At 49.5% G+C, this 20,914-nt stretch overlaps 1 protein-coding gene across 3 annotated transcripts; it reads left to right on the forward strand.

The window, feature by feature from the left end:
- Nucleotides 1-11,473: 11,473 nt before the first annotated feature.
- On the forward strand, nt 11,474-20,845 carry EIF5A (eukaryotic translation initiation factor 5A; the record flags this gene model as incomplete). 3 transcript variants are annotated; one of them, XM_088655601.1, is given in 3 exon segments in its annotated part: nt 11,474-11,544; nt 17,663-17,849; nt 20,741-20,845. In XM_088655601.1, coding segments are annotated over 2 exon segments (270 nt in total), but the record flags the coding sequence as incomplete, so codon positions are not given.
- Between the last annotated feature and the right edge of the window lie 69 nt (nt 20,846-20,914).

Raw genomic sequence — 20,914 nt, forward strand, 5'->3', positions numbered from 1 at the left:
TACTTGGGAGCAAGTCCCAAGTGAGGCTTGGCTTCCGAGTAAACATGCAGAGGGGATGACTGCTTGTTCGTACCACTATTTGTACCTGAAGGTAATGTTGTAGAGAAATGAGGAGAATTCAGCCACTTCTGATGAGACAGAATAATCTCTTCATCGAGGAACTGGATGAAGTTCTCTCACTTGGCAGCAGGGCACAGCACCTTTGTGACCTGCAATTCCCCCCCCTCTCTCTCAGGGTCAAACAAACTCCCCCTTGCCCCAAAGCAGATAACTTGATTCTTCCATTTTCATCCTCTTTTCGATTTCTGATTTCTTCCCTCTCTCCACTCCACCCCCCCTCACAATCAGTGTGCATTCTAATCTCCCTTTTTTGTTATCAAGGCAAGGTAAAAGTCCAACAGCCCCATTTCCTTGTATAACCATTAACTAAAAATAAGGTGCTCTGCTGCTTTGGTAGAAACTCTGCAAAGCTACAGCTCTCAATGTCATCAGACGCTGCCAGGTCAGCCGGGGACAGATCTTGAAAGCACTTCCCCTATTTTGGGACAGTGTAACAAAAAGTTACTCTTAGTTTGCCTCTGTGCCGCCTCTTGGCTGCTTCTGTCATAGAATGTTGCCTCCTGGGCCTTTTTAAAAAAATATTTTTTAATTAAATATTTTATTGTGATAAGAAACAAACTAATGAACAAGGAAAATGACACATTGCGTCTCCATTTTCGATAGTCTTTTTCACAGTTCACAGACGCTATTGTCATAGACATCATGCAGTTTGGGGAAAAGAAAGCCAGAAGGGGGGGTGGAGAGAGGGGGGGTTAATGCTCTTCTGTTCTATTGCATAGTGTTAGTGTAGGGTTTGTGTCAGCACCACATGGGTAGGGCATTTATTTGTATTTGTATTGGCATTGCGAGAGATAAAGGGATTCAGAGCTTGATTGGTTTTTAAGGTGCATTCCTAAGCCACAGATTGCTGGGAGATGTTAGGCTGCTGTGGTTCATCACCCCACCCTGACCTGGTCTTAAACCAGCATATCTGCTTAAACTGGCTGTGGGAGAGCCGTGCACGCCTGAATTAAGCTGGCAGAAGTTACACTGGTGTAAACTATGCAAGCAATTAAAAACACATCCTTCCACACTGGATAAGTGACGTGTGTTTTTAGTTTTTTAATGGTTTTGTTGTACAGCTTTATGCTTTTGTTGCTGTAAACTGCTTTGATTTTTTTTTAATGACATGGCGGCATACCGTATATTTTTTTAATAAATAAAATCAATAAAAAGTGCAAATGGAGGTGGGGAATGTCAGGGATGCAGAAACAGATAACCAAAGTTATCCTAACTACTTTAATTCATTGGTCCAGCCCACATAGCCTGGTGAAACTTACACCAACAAAAAAAACAACAACACACAGGTGTAACTAAATTTAATGGAAAGGCAGAAAATTAAGATTTATGGTTTACACCCTGTAAGATTTATGGTTTTTTACACCCTGTCTAGCTATCCCCCTGGCCAGGAGAAGTCAGGAAGCAGCTTAATTTACACAAGAGGTAGGCTTGCCTTTGCCAGCTTAGAATTGCTGTGCCCAAGTACTGTAATTGCTTTCCTGGGAGTAATCTCCCTTTAACACAGTGGGACTTACCTCCAAGTAAATAGGCACAGGATTGGACTGCCTACAATGCCTTGTTGACAAAAAAAATAAAAGTAGCCTTCCACTTGCTCCAATGTTTCTTTGCTCAGCTGTGGTGGAGAACCTTTTCTGCTGAGTGAATATTCCTCTTTGGGTTTCAGGTGCGATTTCTCTCTCATTTTAATTTTTCAATTTTTCTCTCTAGGAAGCTCCAGCAGAATCTTGATGACAAAAGACTTCAGGGAAACAAAACTTAGGAGTGTGATTTCAGCCCCCGGCATCTATATGTGGGTATATGCCTTCGCTTAGCCTCAGTGTCCCAGTCAGTAAAATGGGAAGCATCTAGCCCCCTCCTTCCCTGTGCTGTCATGAGGCTCAGCAGGCTGCAAGCATAAACTTGCTTTGTGCCGGTGGCTTCTAGCATGTTGTTGTTGTGTAGTCATTTAGTTGTTTAGTCGTGTCCGACTCTTCGTGACCCCATGGACCAGAGCACGCCAGGCACTCCTGTCTTCCACTGCCTCCCGCAGTTTGGTCAAACTCATGTTGGTAGCTTCGAGAACACTGTCCAACCATCTCGTCCTCTGTCGTCCCCTTCTCTTTGTGCCCTCCATCTTTCCCAACATCAGGGTCTTTTCCAAGGAGTCTTCTCTTCTCATGAGGTGGCCAAAGTATTGGAGCCTCAGCTTCACGATTTGTCCTTCCAGTGAGCACTCAGGGCTGATTTCCTTCAGAATGGATAGGTTTGATCTTCTTGCAGTCCATGGGACTCTCAAGAGTCTCCTCCAGCACCATAATTCAAAAGCATCAATTCTTTGGCGATCAGCCTTCTTTATGGTCCAGCTCTCACTTCCATACATCACTACTGGAAAAACCATAGTTTTCACAACATTATAAATTTAATTAGATTTTTAATAAATGTGCAATCAACTGTCTTGAATTTAATTGTGTCATTGTTTTCCTTAGCTGGTTGTGCAAAGTGCTGTTCTGAGTAATGCTTTTCATAGGATAGTGTAGTAGGGCACCGGAGATAAGTTTATAGAACCAGGGGGGGTTAACTGATGTAGTCGATACAGATTGCTGAGACCAGCTGTTTGCATTGCTCGCCCCACAAATTTGGAGGTTTACACGTATGAAAGATTCCCTGGCAGAAAGAACACAGAACTCCCAACAGTCAGGGGCTAAGGGCAACTGAGTTGTGCAAGACCAGAGTTTGTGGTTTATGTTTGTGGTCTTTATTGTATATGCAGTCTTGAGGGTCCTTTCATTGAAAGGAGGGATGTCGATTGGGCGCTGTGAGGAACAGAATGATGGACTACATAGGACTTTGGCCTGATCAGATGAGGTTCTTGTTTTATTCACACAACCCAGTCAAAGATGGACAGCAGGCGCCAGCAAAGGAAAGGGGAGGGTGACCGCCTACCCCCCACAGACACAGGATTATCAGCCAATATTTGCCACTGGCAGGGGCATCCAGGTGCAAAGGCGGACTGATGTGTGCTTTTGAAAAAGGAGGTAAGAGGATGACAAAAGTTTTTCCTGCCAGTATCTGCTCTTCAGGGACGCAGGTGGTGCTGTGGGTTAAACCACAGAGCCTAGGGCTTGCCAATCAGAAGGTCGGCGGTTCGAATCCCTGTGACGGGGTGAGCTCCCGTTGCTCGGTCCCAGCTCCTGCCAACCTAGCAGTTTGAAAGCACGTCAAAATGCAAGTAGATAAATAGGAACCGCTATAGCGGGAAGGTAAACAGCGTTTCCATGTGCTGCTCTGGTTTGCCAGAAGCGGCTTTGTCATGCTGGCCACATGACCTGGAAGTTATACGCCGGCTCCCTCGGCCAATAATGCGAGATGAGCGCGCAACCCCAGAGTCGGTCACGACTGGACCTAATGGTCAGGGGTCCCTTTACCTTTACCTATCTGCTCTTCACTATAGGAATGTGTAGGTCTCTGACCTCCTCTGTATCTGATCATTGGAGGTTTTTAAACAAAGGTTGAATGGCCAGCTGTCAGGAATTACTTAGCTATCATTCCTGCATTGCAGGGGGAAGGACTAGAAGGCCCTTGGAGTTCCCTTCCAATTCCACAATCCTATATATTCTAATCACATGGCTGATTGTTGATTCACACCTTGCTCCAGCTGCCCCCTGGTGTCTCCACTTGCATCCTGCATGCTGTACCTCTAGCATGAGTAGGCAAACTAAGGCCCAGGGGCCAGATACCACCCAATCGCCTTCTAAATCCGGCCCGCGGACGGTCTGGGAATCAGTGTGTTTTTACATGAGTAGAATGTGTCCTTTTATTTAAAATGCATCTTTGGGTTATTTGTGGGGCATAGGAATTTCTTCACCCCCCCTCTAAATATAGTCCGGCCCCCCCACAAGGTCTGAGGGACAGTGGACCGCGCCCCTGCTGAAAATGTTTGCTGAATGTTAGGGAATTTTATAGGGGGGGGGCACCCAAATGAGGTTTCATTTGGGAATCAAGATTGGCACAAATGCCCTCAAGGGGACCCCGTCTGATCCTACAACACCACTCTAGTATCGCACCAACACGAACCCCTCAAGATCAAGCCCTGAGTAATAAAGGCTCCCTTTCCTACCCTTTCTCTGTTACCTGAGACTCTATGTAACCATATTTCTTTATGAATGAATACCGTGTATCTGTATTTCTAAATGAAACCCCCTTTTGCGACTCTGGCCAAGGGAACAGCCATAATCCTTTAAGAGAGAGGTCACGTAGCCAGGGTGGTGCTCCTCTGCATATCCATAATGCATTCAGGTACCATCTCCTGCCATTCCCGACCCTCCGAAGCCAGAGGCAATACTCACACCTGGACCCATTGTTCCCCCCCCCCCGCCAGGTACTCAAGGATCCCCTCCCAGATACTTACTGGTACTTGCTTATCAATGTCCTGGGACATCCTGCATTGTTACCTTATGTTAATCCTGTTTACCTCCTGTTTACCTGTATGCTAATGCCCCTTGCACCTTCCCATTTTCTGACGTTTTACCCTGTCACAAGTGATGTATGTATGATGCTTTCGATGTGCATTATGGGATGGTGGTGGGAACTTTTAAAAGTTCTTGCAGCCCTGTTCATGGTGTTCAGTCTGGCATTGAACCTGCTGCGCAGTAATAAACCTTGCTGTTTGCTCCGGATTGTGGCTGGACTCCTTCCTTTTATACTCCGCAACGACCACAGGCCCTTGCCTGATGAGCTGGGTGGCTGAGCATTCTTGCACCCAGAATTTTGCCCTAACAATGAACCAGAACTGTGTGTTATTAAATGTGTTACTGGTATTGCAAGTACAGTACAATCGCTGAGACGTTTCATGGCACCAGGAGTTTTAAAACAAGAAAAAGGTATTCAGAGCAATGAATGGGGAAGAGAAGAAGTAAGTGGGAGATAGTAAGGGACTGCCAGTGTGGTATAGCGGTTAGAGTGTTGGACTAGGACTTCGGAGAACAGGGTTTGAATCCCCACTCAGCCTTGAAGCTCACTGTGTGACCTTGAGCCAGGCACTGCCTCTGAGCCTAGCCTACCTTGCAGGGTTGTGGGAATTAAACGTGGAGGGTGGGGGAGAACCATGTGCATGCCACCTTGAGCTCCTTGGAGAAAAAGTTGAAATGTAAATGCAATATAGAAATAAAGAAATAGAAATAAAATATCTGCTTGCTGCCGCTCTCGCCAGCTAGACTGGGCCCCTCCTCCCCAGCATAGAGGCTGGCCCATCCGTTTCCTGCTTCGCTTTGAAGAAGAAACAGGAACCATCTGCACTGGAGTTGATGGGAACAAACCCTGGTTCCTTTTAGACTACAGCTCCCATCATCCTGACCATTGGCCATGTGGACTGGGGCTGATGGGAGCTGGAGTCCAGACAAAATCCAGAGCAGGCTTCCTCAACCTCGGCCCTCCAGATTTTTTGAGACTACAATTCCCATCATCCCTGACCACTGGGCCTGTTAACTAGGGTTGATGGGAGTTGTAGTCCCAAAACATCTGGAGGGCCGAGTTTGCCTATGCTTGATCTAGAGGGCCACAGGTTAGCTGCCTCTGCTTGGTTGGGTCACCAGTGTTTTTTTTCAGAGGCTGGCAAGCTCTTTTTCTTGGAAGTATGAGCCACCTGTTTCCATATAAGCTAATAATTATAAGAACCCTGCAGCATGAAAAATCTGGGACCCGAGTTTGCTTCTGCTCCCTCCTTTTGTGTCATGTCTTTGCAAGCCTTAAGGGCAGCAACAGGGTTTACGTTGATTACTTGCCAAGCTGCTCTGGCAGATTTTCTGGGGTAGAGATGGTTTGAACATACATTTATGTAAACACACAAGCAAAAAAACAACAACCCACAAACCACAAAAACCTAAACCTAAACGATTAGCCACAAAAGCAACAGTACATTATGAAATCAACTTATATATATATATATATATATATATATATATATATATATATATATATACATACTAGTGTCATTCAGCCCGTTAAATAAACGGGCGCTAGAACATATGTGAGCGCTGCGCGGAGCATCGGATCGAGGAGCCGGTCTGCAGAGTCAGCGCTGCTGAGTGCCGACCCGGCAGGCCGCTTCCTTGATCCGGTGGCCTGCCGGGTCGGCATTGATCAGCGCTGCGTGGAGCACCGGATCGAGGAGCCGGTCTGCACTCAGCGCCCAGCATCGCCGCACGGAGCATCGCCTCCTCAATCCAGCACGGCGTTGCTGGGCGCTGACTCTGCAGACTGGCTCCTCGATCCGGTGCTCCCGGGACCTCTCCTTCATTAAATAAACGAGCGCTAGAACATATGTGAGCGCTGCGCGGAGCATCGGGCTGCTTTCTCCTCCTTCGTTCCTGTCCCCCTCCCGCCGACAGGACCCCGGGACCTGTCCTTGCTGGACGCACACACACGCACGCTCCCCCCCCGCCGCCGCCAACGCTCAGTCCGGCCGGGAGCGCGGTTGGCGGCCACATGGAAACGGTAGGTGGGGGTGGGGAGAGCGTGTGTGTGTGTGCATCCAGTCTCTGCGTCCAATCCCTGTGTCCGTGGGGCACATGCGCAGTAGTGCGGACACAGGGACACAGGGACTGGACGCAGAGACACTTGCACTTTATTATATAGGATTTTTATATAGTGTCGACTATGCCGGGGCTTTTCAAATTGTGGTCTGCAGGCCACATGAACTGCCTCCATGAGTTTCACAGGTGCTCCACAAGATGTGTGTAAAAATGCAGTTAAGAATCATACAGTATTTAGCACCCGCAATTGCAACAGGCTGTTGGGAACCACTGTTTTATGTGCATCATGCTTTAGAAAGAATTGATAGGATAGGTTCCCTAGCTGAGGGGGTTACAATCTAAAACCAACCTCCCCAAAAACATGGGGGGGGGGGGGGAAAGTGGGGAATATCAATAGGAGTATAGCTGCATCAATAGGAGTATAGTGTCTAGATCAAGGGAAGTAATAGTATCACTGTATTCTGCTCTGGTCAGACCTCACCTGGAGTACTGTGTCCAGTTCTGGGCACCACAGTTCAAGAAGGATACTGACAAGCTGGAACGTGTCCAGAAGAGGGCAACCAAAATGGTCAAAGGCCTGGAAATGATGCCTTATGAGGAACGGCTTAGGGAGCTGGGTATGTTTAGCCTGGAGTAGAGAAGGTTAAGGGGTGATATGATAGCCATGTTCAAATATATGAAAGGATGTCATATGGAGGAGGGAGAAAGGTTGTTTTCTGCTGCTCCAGAGAAGCGGACACGGAGCAATGGATTCAAACTTCAAGAAAGAAGATTCCACCTAAACATTAGGAAGAACTTCCTGACAGTAAGAGCTGTTCGGCAGTGGAATTTGCTACCAAGGAGTGTGGTGGAGTCTCCTTCTTTGGAGGTCTTTAAGCGGAGGCTTGACAGGCATATGTCAAGAAAGCTTTGATGGCGTTTCCTGCTTGGCAGGGGGTTGGACTGGATGGCCCTTGTGGTCTCTTCCAACTCTATGATTCTATGATTCTAATATGGAGCCATGAGCAGGTAGAATAATATGTTATTATTTCTGCTACACCAGGTTTCCCAAACTTGGGTCTCCAGCTGCTTTTGGACTGCAGTTCCCATCACCTCTGACCACTGGAGCTAGCTAGGGATGATTGGGAAACCCTGCCTACATTTACTCCTTTGACTTCGCTCCCTGTAAAACAGGGCTGGCCAACCTGTTGCCCTCCAGATGTTGGGACAACAACTCCTATCATGCTTGCTCATTGGCCATTGTGGGTGGAGTTAACGGCAGATGGGAGTCTAACAAATTCTGGAAGGCCACAAGCATAGGGAGCAGAGCAGTGGGCAAGCTGTGGCCCTCCTGATGTTGGAACTCCCAATTCCCATCAGCCTCAGCCAATATGGTTAATGGCTCATGGATGATGGGAGATGTAGTCTGGAGGAGTGCAGGGCTATGTTGGATGGCACAAAAACTTCAGAGGCAATGTGGGTTTTGTGGAGGGACTTAAAAGGAAATTATGTGGTCACATGGAGGCAGTTTGAATGGCAGTTCCATCTCTAAGGGGAAAGAGACAGTAATTCTGGAGTCAGATACAAGCAGGAGGTTGAAACATGATTCTTTGCTACAGGGGTCAGCAAACTTTTTCAGCAGGGGGCCGGTCCACTGTCCCTCAGACCTTGTGGGGGGCCAGACTATATTTTAGGGGGGGGGATGAACAAATTCCTATGCCCCACAAATAGCCCAGAGATGCATTTTAAATAAAAGGGCACAGTCTACTCATGTAAAAACATGCTGATTCCCGGACTGTCTGCGGGCCAGATTTAGAAGGCGATTGGGCCGGATCCAGCCCCCGGGCCTTAGTTTGCCTACCCATGGTTTGGTATGTGAAGTGGGTATCTGGTGGTTGGTGCAAGAGTCTGGAGAGAGAACCCGAGAGGGGAGCCATTGGAAGAAGCACCATGGAGGGCTGCTCCTGGCTCCTGTTCTCTAGGAATCCTATATAATAATGTCCAAGATGTCCCTGCGTCCAGTTGTCCCGTGTGTCTCTGAGGTACTGCGCATGTGCCCCAGGGATACAGGGATTGGACAGCAGAGACTGCCCGCGCGCACTCTCCCCCCTCTGCCTCCTCCAACCGCCGCTCCCGCCGGACACCGCCTCACTGCAGGGCACGTCAGGGAAGCGAGGGTGGAGGCCGGCGAAGGCCTCCTCACAACCCTCCCTGGCCCGTGAGAGGAGCGGCGGTTGGAGGAGGCAGGGGGGGGAGAGTGCACGCGTCCTTCCTGTCGGCGGCTGGGGGAGAGGAAGGAAGGAGAAAGCGCTCCTCCGTTCCTGTCCCCCTGCCGCCGACAGCAAGGACGGGTCCCAGGGTTCGGAGGCTGCACAAGCGCTTCTCCGAACCCTGGGATGTCTGCTTCCTGTCGGCGGCTGCGGGAGAGGAACGGAGGAGGAGAAAGCAGCGCTTTCTCCTCCTCCGTTCCTGTCCCCCTGCCGCCGACAGCAAGGACAGGTCCCAGGGTTCGGAGAAGCGCTGCGCAAGCGCTTCTCCGAACCCTGGGATGTCTGCTTCCTGTCGGCGGCTGCGGGAGAGGAACGGAGGAGGAGAGAGCAGCGCTTTCTCCTCCTCTGTTCCTGTCCCCCTGCCACCGACAGCAAGGACAGGTCCCAGGGTTCGGAGAAGCGCTGCGCAAGCGCTTCTCCGAACCCCAGGATTCTAGCGCCCGTTATTAAACGGGCTGAAAACCACTAGTGGGAGAATGAAAGGGAAGCAGAGGGTGGGAGCTGATTTCAGGAATAATAATAATAATAATAATAATAATAATTTATTATTTATACCCCACCCATCTGGCTGAGTTTCCCCAGCCACTCTGGGCGGCTTACAACAGAAAAATGAAATAAAATAATCTATTCAACATTAAAAGCCTCCCTAAACAGGGCTGCCTTCAGAAAAAGGAAAACAGCTACCAGATTTTTAGAAGACATCTGAAGGCAGCCCTGTTTAGGGAGGCTTTTAATGTTTAAGAAATTAGTGTATTTTAATGTTTCTGCTGGAAGCTGCCCAGAGTGGCTGGGGAAACCCGGCCAGATGGGCGGGGTATAAATAATAAATTATATTATTATTATTATTATTATTATTATTATTATTATTATTATGTCTTCTAAAAATTTGGTAGCTGTTTTTTTCTTTGACATCTGATGGGAGGGCGTTCCACAGGGCGGGCGCCACCACCGAGAAGGCCCTCTGCCTGGTTCCCTGCAACTTGGCTTCTCGCAACGAGGGAACCGCCAGAAGGCCCTCGATACTGGACCTCAGTGTCCAGGCAGAACGATGGGGATGGAGACGCTCCTTCAGGTATACTGGACCGAGGCCATTTAGGGCTTTAAAGGTCAGCACCAACACTTTGAACTGTGTTCGGAAACGTACTGGGAACCCTAAAGGAATGTTGACTTTGTTGCCACACAACTATCTGCAAGTAGCTTCTGATATCCCTCATTCTGAAGACTGCGGGAATATAAATGGAAACTATCAGGTTCAGGAAACTAAGTCAAGAGGATCAAAGTGATGAAACTAGACATTTATTTATTTATTTATAAACAGCCCATCTGACTGAATTTCCCCAGCCACTCTGGGCAGCTTCCAACACAAAAACGTAATCAAACATCAAACAGTAACAATCTGATCCAATATAAAAGTCACAATAACTTTTAAAATAAATAACTTATCAAAGCAACATTCAACAATACAGCAGAATCTAATAGTAAACAGTAAAATAAAACATCAGCAAATCATAATTAAGCAGTTCACACTTATCAACCACAATAAAGAATTACCAATCTATAATCAATAAAAATAACTTAAGCGAGAAAAAAGATGGCAAATGTGAGTTACGGCCTCAGACCAAGACCTAGCAAATGACCATTTCACTGAAGGAAAGGAAAACATAGCATAGTTATCCTAACCAAATTACAATGTTATTAAACAGGGAGCTCTGGTTGTTGGGAATGGCTGGTCGCCGGTATGAAGTTTTCGCCCTTTTCATTATTTCTTCACCTTTTAGAATGGCACGCGCTTTATTCGGGCACGTTTGAATGGTTGCAACCCGCGGTTCCCTTGGTAACCATGGCGGACAACTCTCTCGGCCAAGATGGCCGCCGAAGACCGCGTGGGAGGCTAAAAAAAGGCCAAAGGGCTCGGGCGTGCCTCTCTGCTCCTCCTCGCGCGCGCACTCTATGGTCTGAGAGTTTCGGCAAGCGAGCGCAGGAGAGTCGGCCGGAACCCATGCGGAGCAGAAGCGCATGCGCATCTACAAACATTGACGCGGTAGGGAAGCCAGTCTCATTGGGATTTCAGGCGCAACTCAAACCGGACGGGCAAGGACCACTGGCGCATGCGCATTGGAAAACAAATGGTCGCGGGGGGAGGAGGAACGCATTTTCTGCGCGCTTGCGCGCTGTATAAACTCAGTCCCAAACGATGAAGCCGGACGTTTCCTAGTTGGGGTTCTTTCCCCCTCTCCAAATGCACATGCGCAGTAGAACCCCCCACCGCCTGTCGCCTCGCGAGCATGCGTAGCCTCCTTCGCCCCTTAGACGCGCACGCTCATTGCCGCCCCGGCGCCTACTCAGGGCGCAGGCGCATTACGGCGTCGGAAGACGAGGCTCCGCCTCTTTCCCTTCCCCTCCCCACCTTTCTTCCTTCCCACCCATTGCGGCCGCCTTCGCTTTTTTCTTTTTTTTTTTTGGAGCCGAGCGTTTCCTCCCAGTGCGCGTGCGGCAAAAGGAAAAAAAAAGAGAGAGAGGGGAAAAAAAAGCGACAGCGCGAGAAGAGGCGGGAGGGGGGGAAAGGGCGAGAGGAGGCGATAAGTGCGCGTGCGCACTGCGGGCTGGGTTGCAGCAGGCAGCGGCGGCGGCGGTTGAGCTCGCGGGCGGGTGAGTTTGGTGCGCGCGTGAGTGTGTGTGTGTGCGGAGCTGTCCCGTGTGTGCGCGCGCGCGCCGGGGAGAGGCGGCGGCAGCAGCGGCCGTTGCGACGCGGCGCGGACTGAGGGGAGGGGGGGAGGGAAGGGGAAGCCTCACCGACCGGCGCCTCCGCCGCCGCGTGGCTCCCCTTCCCCCCTCACGGAACGAGGTGCCGCGCGCACCCTCCCCTCCCCCTCCTTCTCCTCAGAGTGGGGGGGGTCAGAGAGAGAGCGCGGGGGAGAAGTGAGGGGCGGTGGGGGGAGGAGAGCCTTGCGCCCCCCGTGTCGCGTGCAGGAGGAGGAGGCGAGGCCGCGGCCTGCGCTGGGAGGCCAGGCCGGGCCCCTCGGCTGGTCTGACTCACGGAGCGGGAGAGGAGGGAGGGGGGTAGACGGCGGCGAGTCATGCCTGGCCGAGGCCTACTTTGCACTGGGTCTCCTTTTGGTTACACACTGTGTGTGGTGATGGTGGTGGGGAAATGGGGAGCCCATAGAGGGGTATCCCTAGGAGTGTCCCAGCGACCTTAAAAAAAAATACGGGAGGGGGGTTTGCCTCCTGGTAATTGGGGTTTGCGGGTGGACTATATGACCATTTCACTGAGATTTTGGGCCTTTTGCGTTGGGACTGGGCTGAAGAAAAGCGCGAAGGAAGGGGAGGGGTTGGTGGGGACCCTTTGATTTGGGGCAGGGCCAGTGGCCTTGGAGGGGGGTCGCCTCATGCAATTGCACAGGGTTACGTTTTAGGGTCCTGCACCAGCAGGCATTGGTTCTGGAGTGGGGGTTGAGCTGGAGTACAAAGAAAGAAGGGTGTTTTCTTTAGGGAAGGGTGTGTGGCTCCTATATGAAGTCCGCTCCCTGCTCTAGGGGCTTTACGCCCTGCTGGCTTTGCGATTGTGGGAAATAAGGTCTTTGAGGACACGGGCGGGGGGGGGGCGATCTGTTTCAACAAGGGGGTCAGGGCTGCCTTCGGGGAGGGGAAGGGGCGCGGAGGTTCCCACACTCAGCAAGGGGGGAGGCTTGTCCTTAGCTGAACTTGGGAAGGTAGGGGATGGGTGTGGTGGGAATATACCTTGAAGGGCTGCTCTGCAAGGAATAGAGCTGGAGGACGTTTCTCCCCCAGAGAATTGACATCTTGTTTAGGGTCACCAGCTCTGCCCCAGTTTACGGCTTAGGGAGATGGCTGGTAGGTATCAAAGTAAGGTTTTGTTAGAGAGAGCTGGAATTGCCCTCAGAGGTGTGCATGCACACAAAAGCTTATGCCAAGAACAAACTTAGTTTGTCTCTAGGGTGCTGTTATAGGTTAGCTGTTGGGGGAGAATTAGATGATTCTCCACCCTCAGACAAGGGCTGGCCCCAGTTAGGGCTTGATGAAGGAAGGGAGTGGTGCCTGAGTGGGTTGAGAAACTGCACCAGGTTAGCAGAAAGGATTGACTTACAGCTGGCCTGGAGTGCAGTTGAAGGTCTAGTGCTGGGGCAGGAAGATGGCAGTTGGGGATCTCGTAGACTAGCTGTCTGGTGTTTCTGGCGGGCTGGTTCCTTGGAGAGTGAGCTTTGGAGTGGCTGAAGCATATGGCTACCCTTTGGGTACATGTGTGAAAGAGTGGCTGGCGGTGTCTTCACCCCCTTGCCCTCAGTTTAGGGCTCCGAACTGAGGAGAGTAGCCCTGCAGGAACTGACAAAGGGGTGGAGAAACCCCCTGACACTGAAGTTTGGGTCTTTTAAGTATGGAACCCGGGATATATTTATAAATTTATTAGATTTCTATACCACCCTTCATCTGAGGATCCACAGGGCAGTTTATAGCACAAAAATACATGCCTGTTGCGATGAATCCCCCCTCCCTTTGTAGGTGGGGAGGGGGTGAAGAGTGGCGGCATAGTTCCAAAGTGGTTATAAATATATTACTGAATGCATGAGGGTATAGCTAACGTATTTTAAAGCTCCTGATTCCCATGAACCATTCCTCCACCTTTGCAGTTTTGTTGAAGAAAGTCAGCAAACTCATTTATGGTTAAGAAGTTGGGAGGGGGAAGATCCTTCTCTCCTGGCTGGGAGGGATGGAGCTCGGTTGTCTCCCCAGCTGGTTTCGGCATGGCTTGAAGACTTTCAAGTAGCAGGCCAAGCTGCCTGGAAAGCAGGGGAGGCAGGGAGATGAGTCCAGGGTTGCAACTTCCAAACTTGTTCCCATGCAAGGAGAGGCAGAAAGGTGCTATGAGGCTGCATGTTCCTTTGCAAGACCAGCCATATTGGTGGTATCTCCTGCTTCCCTGGTGTAGGGGGTGGGATCCCATTCACCATAGCACTTTGTTTCCCCTCTGGGCATGGCTTCTGATCCCCTTTCAGGATGGCAGAGGTGTGTGTGGGCAGCGGCTGGGCTTCCATTGAGTAACAGGGACCCTGGGCTGGGTGTGAATGACTGTGACTGAAAGAGGCCTTTCCTGGAGCAGCTGTGTTGCCACTGAATCTGTGCTTGGTGATTGGGAACCGCAGGGCAAGAATTGCTAGGAATTTTGTCCTTACATGAGAAATGGAGAATGCAGTAACTGAAACTCTCCATATTTTGCTGGGGATGTTTCCCCATGGAATCTGAAATGGGGGGTGGGTGGGTGCAGAGGCACTGTCCGTAAATGTAAAGGGCATTTCTTCCATCCAAATGCTGTGGTAATCCCCCCCCTTTTCCCCTTTCCTTGGCCACGTGTGGCGCTCTCTGCAGTGGCAGCTTAGCTGAATCATGCTTGGTGTTGGCAGGAAGAGAGGGAGTCTCCCTCCAAACATGTGGCAGGGACGGCCTCTCTGCCTGCTCACTTGCGAAGGGGCTAAAACTTCCTGCCTTTCTCTGCAGCTCCCTCCCTCTTTCCCACTGCTCCTCACGGCTGCAGACAAAAATCGGAAGCACGTGGTGACCCCCGTTGCTGTCTGCAAAGGGACATGTCATGCTACTTAAGCTGTTGCAGTTAACAGTTGTCCTAATCAATTATCGGAGCATAGTGCGGGTCAGAAGCCGGTTTTTGGATGAGGAGGAGGTGGGGCGGCAGCGGCGGCGGCTGGAACTAAAACGAGCTCAGCAGATCTCTGGAGAGGGTAAATGAACCGACATGCTCCTCCTGGCTTGGGAGGGAGTGCCAGGCGGCCATGTAGTAGCTGAGCAGAGCAGCTGTGGCTGCAGCCGCCACTGGCTCTGCTCCGCTTTGTCTTAACGCTAGGGTGAGCCTGCAGCACCTCCTTGAATCAAATCTAGTTTTTCCAGCTCTGATGTAAGATGGGGAGGGTTCCGGACAACTTGGGAGCTGTGTGCCTGCATGAAATGAGACGAGGCCTGGCCTTTGTCAGGGATCTCGTGGCCCGCTGAGAGGCACCCTCAGAGTGCGAGTTGGTAATTTGGGGAGACTTGGCAGCTGGGGGGGGGAAGCGTGTGTGCGCCTCGGTTCTTTCCAAAACGTAGTTGCTGAGCGGTCCTCCTCCTTAGCAGGGATTGGGATGTTAATGTGTGTTTCTGAGCTCTACCTGGAATATCTACTCAGGACCTTTTAAACCTGGTGGGTGGCCATCTGCATGCTGAAGCCATTGCTGTGAGTTTTATTTGTTTTTAAATAGAAGGCAAATCTCTGGAATAGACTTACTGCTCATCACAGTCCTTGGGGCTTAGGGGTCTCACTTGCAAGCCCCAACAAGTGAAGGCTTTTCATTATACACAGTGAGAACACAAATACAGTAGTCTTTTTCTCAAATAAAGCTTTCTCTTCCCCTCTCCCCACCCCACCCCTAAATTACTTTACATCCCAAGATCTTAAACCTTTGATATTGTAATGACTTGCATTAGGGAAAGGCTAGCAGAAAACCTTCAGACTCTAAATACTTACCGTACTTCTTACTTCTGGCACTTTTTTGATTTTTTTTTAAAAAAAACTTTAAAAGCTATGCTAAATTTCCATAATAAAAATGCACTAAACAACTAGTCCAGGTAAGTTCCGAAGTGGCAATGGGGAGGATGAACAGGCAACTTTGATTGTTCTCCAAGGCAGGTGCCTTTCTCACTTTCCCTCATCTCTGCCTTTGGCTCAGCATTTAGTTTAGGGGGCAGCACGTCTTCCAGAGTGTGATGCTCATAATCTGGTGTAGTTTTACTGTCAAGGCACAGAAGCTGGTCACTTCCATTGCATATTCTCTCTCCCCCCCCCCCCCGCTGAACCTTTGCCAAAATAGCTTGTGGCTCCCCAGGCCAAAAGGTATGTGTGCCGGGCAGTTTTGGAATTTGCTTGGGGGTAGAGCCCCCCCCGCCCTGGACATCACACCAGCTTATTTCAGCAGTTGCGCATTCCACATGCTTGAATTAATGGGCGACCTCTGTGCAGTTGGGACACTGAGTTGTGCAGAACTCTTTAACACAACCAGCAGCTCAGGCGTCAAGGCAACGTGGAAAGAGAAATAAGTGAAGGAAGCCGGTGTGATTTGGGGTGTGTGTGTGTGTGTGTGTGTGTGTGTGTGGAACCAAAAGTGTGGCCCTGCTCCCACATGAACCCCCAAATACACTACACACGGGCATCACAGAAACTAGGGCTATTGCGAGGCAGCTAAGCCCTTGTCACAGGTGAGAATTGATTCCATTGCGTGCAGTGTTGGAAAAATGTCAAATTCCCATGAGCAGGCATTAGATTCTTAGGTGCCCGCCTTGCACAACACTGGAAACTCTGGATTAGTTCCGCTTCTGCTGCCATGGCAGCTTCCTCTTGGCATGCAGAGATTGCGAGCAGAGCTCTGGACTTCCTGGAGTGCAGACTCCCCCCTTGCAGAGCCAGACAGCTGGATTTTTGGACTCCCTTAATCCTGTTGGCCGTACCGCCTTGGTTCTCATGCTGAGGCGTGTGTTTGTCTGCCTAAGACTGCAGGCATGCAAGTGCGTCCTCCCCCCCCCCCACATAAGCAGTGACTTAAGCGTGGAGCCTTATGGCCATGCTTATAACTAGAGAGCAGCTATGAGCCTGCACTCCTCTTGCCTAGAGCATTGTTAACTGAGAACTGGCTCATCTAATGAAACAAATTGGCTGGTGCGATATTGACAAGCTAAAGTGTTTTACATGGCAAGTGGTTAACCTGTGGAATTCATTGCCACTGGATATTTTGTGGACTCAAAAAGCAGTTCAGAGTTTTTACCATGGATTTTTTTTTGGGGGGGGGAGCTTTGTATATAAGCCTTGGTAGCTGAATGTGACCTGAGTGCTTCTTCTTTGACGCTTCAGAGGCCGTGGCTGTGTATTTCCTCTGCACAGCCAGAACCTGATTAAAAGGAAGGTGGGGTTCCTGGGATGCGATATTCTTTGATGTAGGCCAACTTCAGGAGCTGTTTCTTTTGAATAGAACCTAAAAACCTGCCAATTAGAGCTGGGTGCAAAAGAGAAAAAAATCTTAAAAGAGTTAGAATTCTGAGCCCAGGAATTTGTTCCAAGTCTTGGAACTGAACTGAGCTCACAGTCCTGCCGCACAAAAATCCATTCCTGGTTGCCGTGAGCTTTCAGAAATTTTAATTCAGGGGTGCGAGTCACTTTGTTAGCATAGCTAAGCAACCAAAAATCCTTGACCCCATACTTAGGATATAGACATTTTCCGGCAAGAGCATCAGAAGAGCCTGCAGCTGGATAAGGCCAAAAGGGGGCCCATGTAGCCCAGCAATTCTTTTCCTGCAGTGACCAACTAGATTCCCCAGTGGGGAGTCCGCAAGCAAGACCAGAGCGCAAGGCAATGGCATTCTTTTCCCTGCATATCCAGCAACTGGTATTGAGAGGTGTGGCTGGCTCCTAACTTTGGAGGCAGAGCACAGCCCTCAGGGTCAGTAGCCATTGTTGTCTCATGTGTACCTACTTTTTATGGATCCCTGCTGTGAGCACCGTTCGATGCTGAATTCTATACATGCACAGGGTGATCGCGTGAACTGCGCCTACCTCATCCATGCCTGCCATTAGCCAGGCATTGCCCTACCCTGACTCACTCCGGCCTAAAGATGAGAAATGGATCGGCAGCACCAAGCCAAGCCTTTTTATTTTGCAAAGTGATGGCGATGAGTTTGCCTAACCTTTCTTCCTTGTCTTTCCTCCCCGCTCCCCAATGTCCCCAGCAGTTTCCATAACATCTGTTCCACCATGGCTGATGACCTAGACTTCGAGACCGGCGATGCCGGGGCCTCCGCGACCTTCCCCATGCAGTGCTCCGCTCTCCGCAAGAACGGCTTTGTGGTGCTCAAAGGGCGTCCCTGCAAGATTGTGGAGATGTCCACTTCCAAGACCGGCAAGCACGGTCATGCCAAAGTGAGTGTGTGTCGCCCACAGCGGCTGGTGGCTAGTTTGCCTTCGTGGTCCTATTTTGGGACAGCTCTTGGTGTGAATTTGCCTGCTTGGCTAGGGCTGTCATACAGCCGGAATTTCCCAGACACAGCCGGAATTCATTCATCGAAAATGGTGTCTTGGTGGGATTTTCGAGAATCGACTAAAATGTGTGGGGAAACCCAGACATATGGCAGCCCATGTGTTGATTTTTTTGGCGTTTCCCCTAAAGAATAGCTAAAAAAACTTCTACTTCAAAAACTCAACAACTTTGGCAAAAAAACCCCCAACATCTTTTGTGTCCGGATTTTCACTTTTTGAAATATGGCAAACCTGTGCTTGGTACTGCAGCAGGAGTTTGTGCATGTTCACGTGCAGCAATGTTAGAAACTCAGATATATAAGCTAGGGACCAAATTGCTTCTTAAACCAAGGTTGCAGTCGCCAAAAGGGAATGTCTACTTGCCATTTTGGGGCAAGATGTTTCTCAAGTCTTATTTTCCAAATGATGGACTGACAGTCACTGATTCTTATTTAAACATCTGGCTAGTTCAGATGACAAACCTTGAGGTAGGTTAAGAACTCTGAGAACTTAAAAAAGAGCAGTCCCTTGATCCAGGCACAGTCCATACACTGGTACCTCGACCTACGAAGGCGATCCGTTCCGTGGGGCTCTTCGTAAGTCGAAACCTTCGGTCGCCGAAGCGTCCATTTTGCGCATGCGTGAAGCGCGATTTTGAGCTTCTGCGCATGTGCAGACCGTGCACGGCGAAAAGACTTCCGGGTTTGCCGACTTTGTAAGTCGAAACCTTCGGACATTGAGGCATTCGGATGTCGAGGTACCACTGTATATATATTTATTGGCCAATCCCTAACTCTTTCTCTTCATGGATGAATGAATTAAATAGTTTAAGTTGGATTTTGAATAAATGTGCAATTAATTGAAACAACAAAAAAAAATTCCTTCCAGTAGCACCTTAGAGACCAACTAAGTTTGTCATTGGTATGAGCTTTCGTGTGCATGCACACTTCTTCAGATACACTGAAACAGAAGACAAACTTAGTTGGTTTCTAGGGTGCTACTGGAAGGGATTTTTTTAATTTTCTTTTTACTATGGCAGACCAACATGGCTACCTACCTGTGCAATTAATTATTCTGGTTTTAAATTTTATTGTGTTATTATCTTCCTTAGTGGATGGTGCAAACTGCTATTCCGAATAATGTTTTTTATAGGATAGGGGGCACTGGGGATGAGTTTACGGAACTAAGGGGGCAGTGACCTGAAAAAGTCACTGCCTTAGAAGATGGGGTACGTAGCGCAAAAAATGCCAGAAGGGCACCAGGTGTGGAGAAGGTGCTGGGCTTAGACAATAAGCCTGGAGCCAGAGGGTTGATTCCTTTCCCTGTGTCTGTCTCTCTTTCTGTCCTGGCACAATTTGAACCTCTTGTTGTTCTCTCCTCCATTGCATGCAGCCCTTCCTGGCTGAGATTGTTGTCTACATTTATAAACATCCTTTCTTCCAGTGAATTCAAGGCAGTTTGCAATATGAAAGGCTGAAAAGTAAGGCGCAAGATGGAATGAAAATGTTCTGTGAGGCTTCTTGGGTCTGCAAAGCGTTGCTCTCTCCTCCGTGGCCTGTGCCGGTCACCTTTCAGCCACCTGACCTCTGAGGCATGCTGCCATTTAGCTTCTCTATCTCCTGAGATCGTTTTCCAGCCCTTAGCTCCGAGGAATGGCTTGCTTTGGAATGTGTTGAGAGGCCTGCTTTTTTGCCAAAAATGCAAGTCAACATACATGTTTAATCTCTTGAGCTGTGTTGGCAACAGTAGTTGTAGTCCTAGACACCTGGAGGGCACCTGTTGAGGAACCCTGGCTAAGAACCAAGCCTGCTTTGTCCCCTAAGTGTTGTACAAAAATACCCAAAGTTTCTCAGTCTGTCTACTGAGCCTGTGTTCTCCTCTCCTGTGAAGAACCAAGAGACCTGCTTTCATTGCACGTCAATGACATTGTTAAGTCTGGTGGCTTTTGAAGACTGTCTGGATGACACCTGAACACTTTAGGTTGCAAGGCGTGTTTCCATGGACTGACCTCTTGGTGGCTGGGGCTAATCAGGTTCTTGGGGGCAACCTTTTGTGGAACAATCACGTTAGTACCTGTTTGAATCTCTCTCCCCCCCCCCCCGCAAGTCTTTCAGCTTAGATGGACTAGAAATAGAAACCAAAAAAAAAAGGGTAGGGGGTGTTAAAGTAATGCTTTGAACTTTGTGGAAATTCAGTCTCTGAATTGGATAACCCGAAAAGTGAAAGGCCAGTGGAGAGGAGACTGCAAAACGTGGCTGTTGGTATTCCTGATTTATATGTTTCTTAAAATAAAAAGGTAAATATTGAGTGTATAAATAGCCCACACCATACTGCTACCCTAATGTGGAAACTGGAGAGAGCGAGAGAGAGAGAGGAAGGAAGGAAGGAAGGAAGGAAGGAAGGAAGGAAGGAAGGAAGGAAGGAAGGAAGGGGAAAGGGCTGGAGGTGAGGCCTAGCTGTTGAGGGAGTTGGCAACTTGACAAGGAGACTGGTGTGCGAGGCACAGAGAGTCCAGATCGAGCAGAGGCAGATACGGTGCCAATGGGCTTTCAAGGGATCTGGTTGCAGTAGACCAAAGCGTGCCCCCCATTTCCAGACTGGGTGCGTTTGTGCCTGTGTCTGCCTACCATAGATAGAGGGACTGCATCTGTTGAGAAGGGAGCCGGTGTCCCTTCCTGAGACAGAACAAGGTCCTTGCCTGTTTCTTCCCGGCTTCTCCTGCAGGAACACCTGGGTGCTTTTTTAAAAAATGTGCCCCCGTTGACATCCTGTCGTCTTCTCCACCCCCACTGTAGGTGCACCTTGTTGGCATAGACATCTTCACTGGGAAAAAATATGAAGATATCTGCCCTTCCACCCACAACATGGATGTGCCCAACATTAAGAGAAATGACTTCCAGGTAGGCGGGTGGAGCTGGGTGGGGTTCTTTCCTCCCCCACTTTGGAGATGGGAATCCCGGAAGGAGAGG

This window comes from Zootoca vivipara, chromosome 12 (assembly GCF_965207765.1).
Source record: "Zootoca vivipara chromosome 12, rZooViv2.hap1.1, whole genome shotgun sequence".
In the NCBI taxonomy this organism is placed as follows: domain Eukaryota; kingdom Metazoa; phylum Chordata; class Lepidosauria; order Squamata; family Lacertidae; genus Zootoca; species Zootoca vivipara.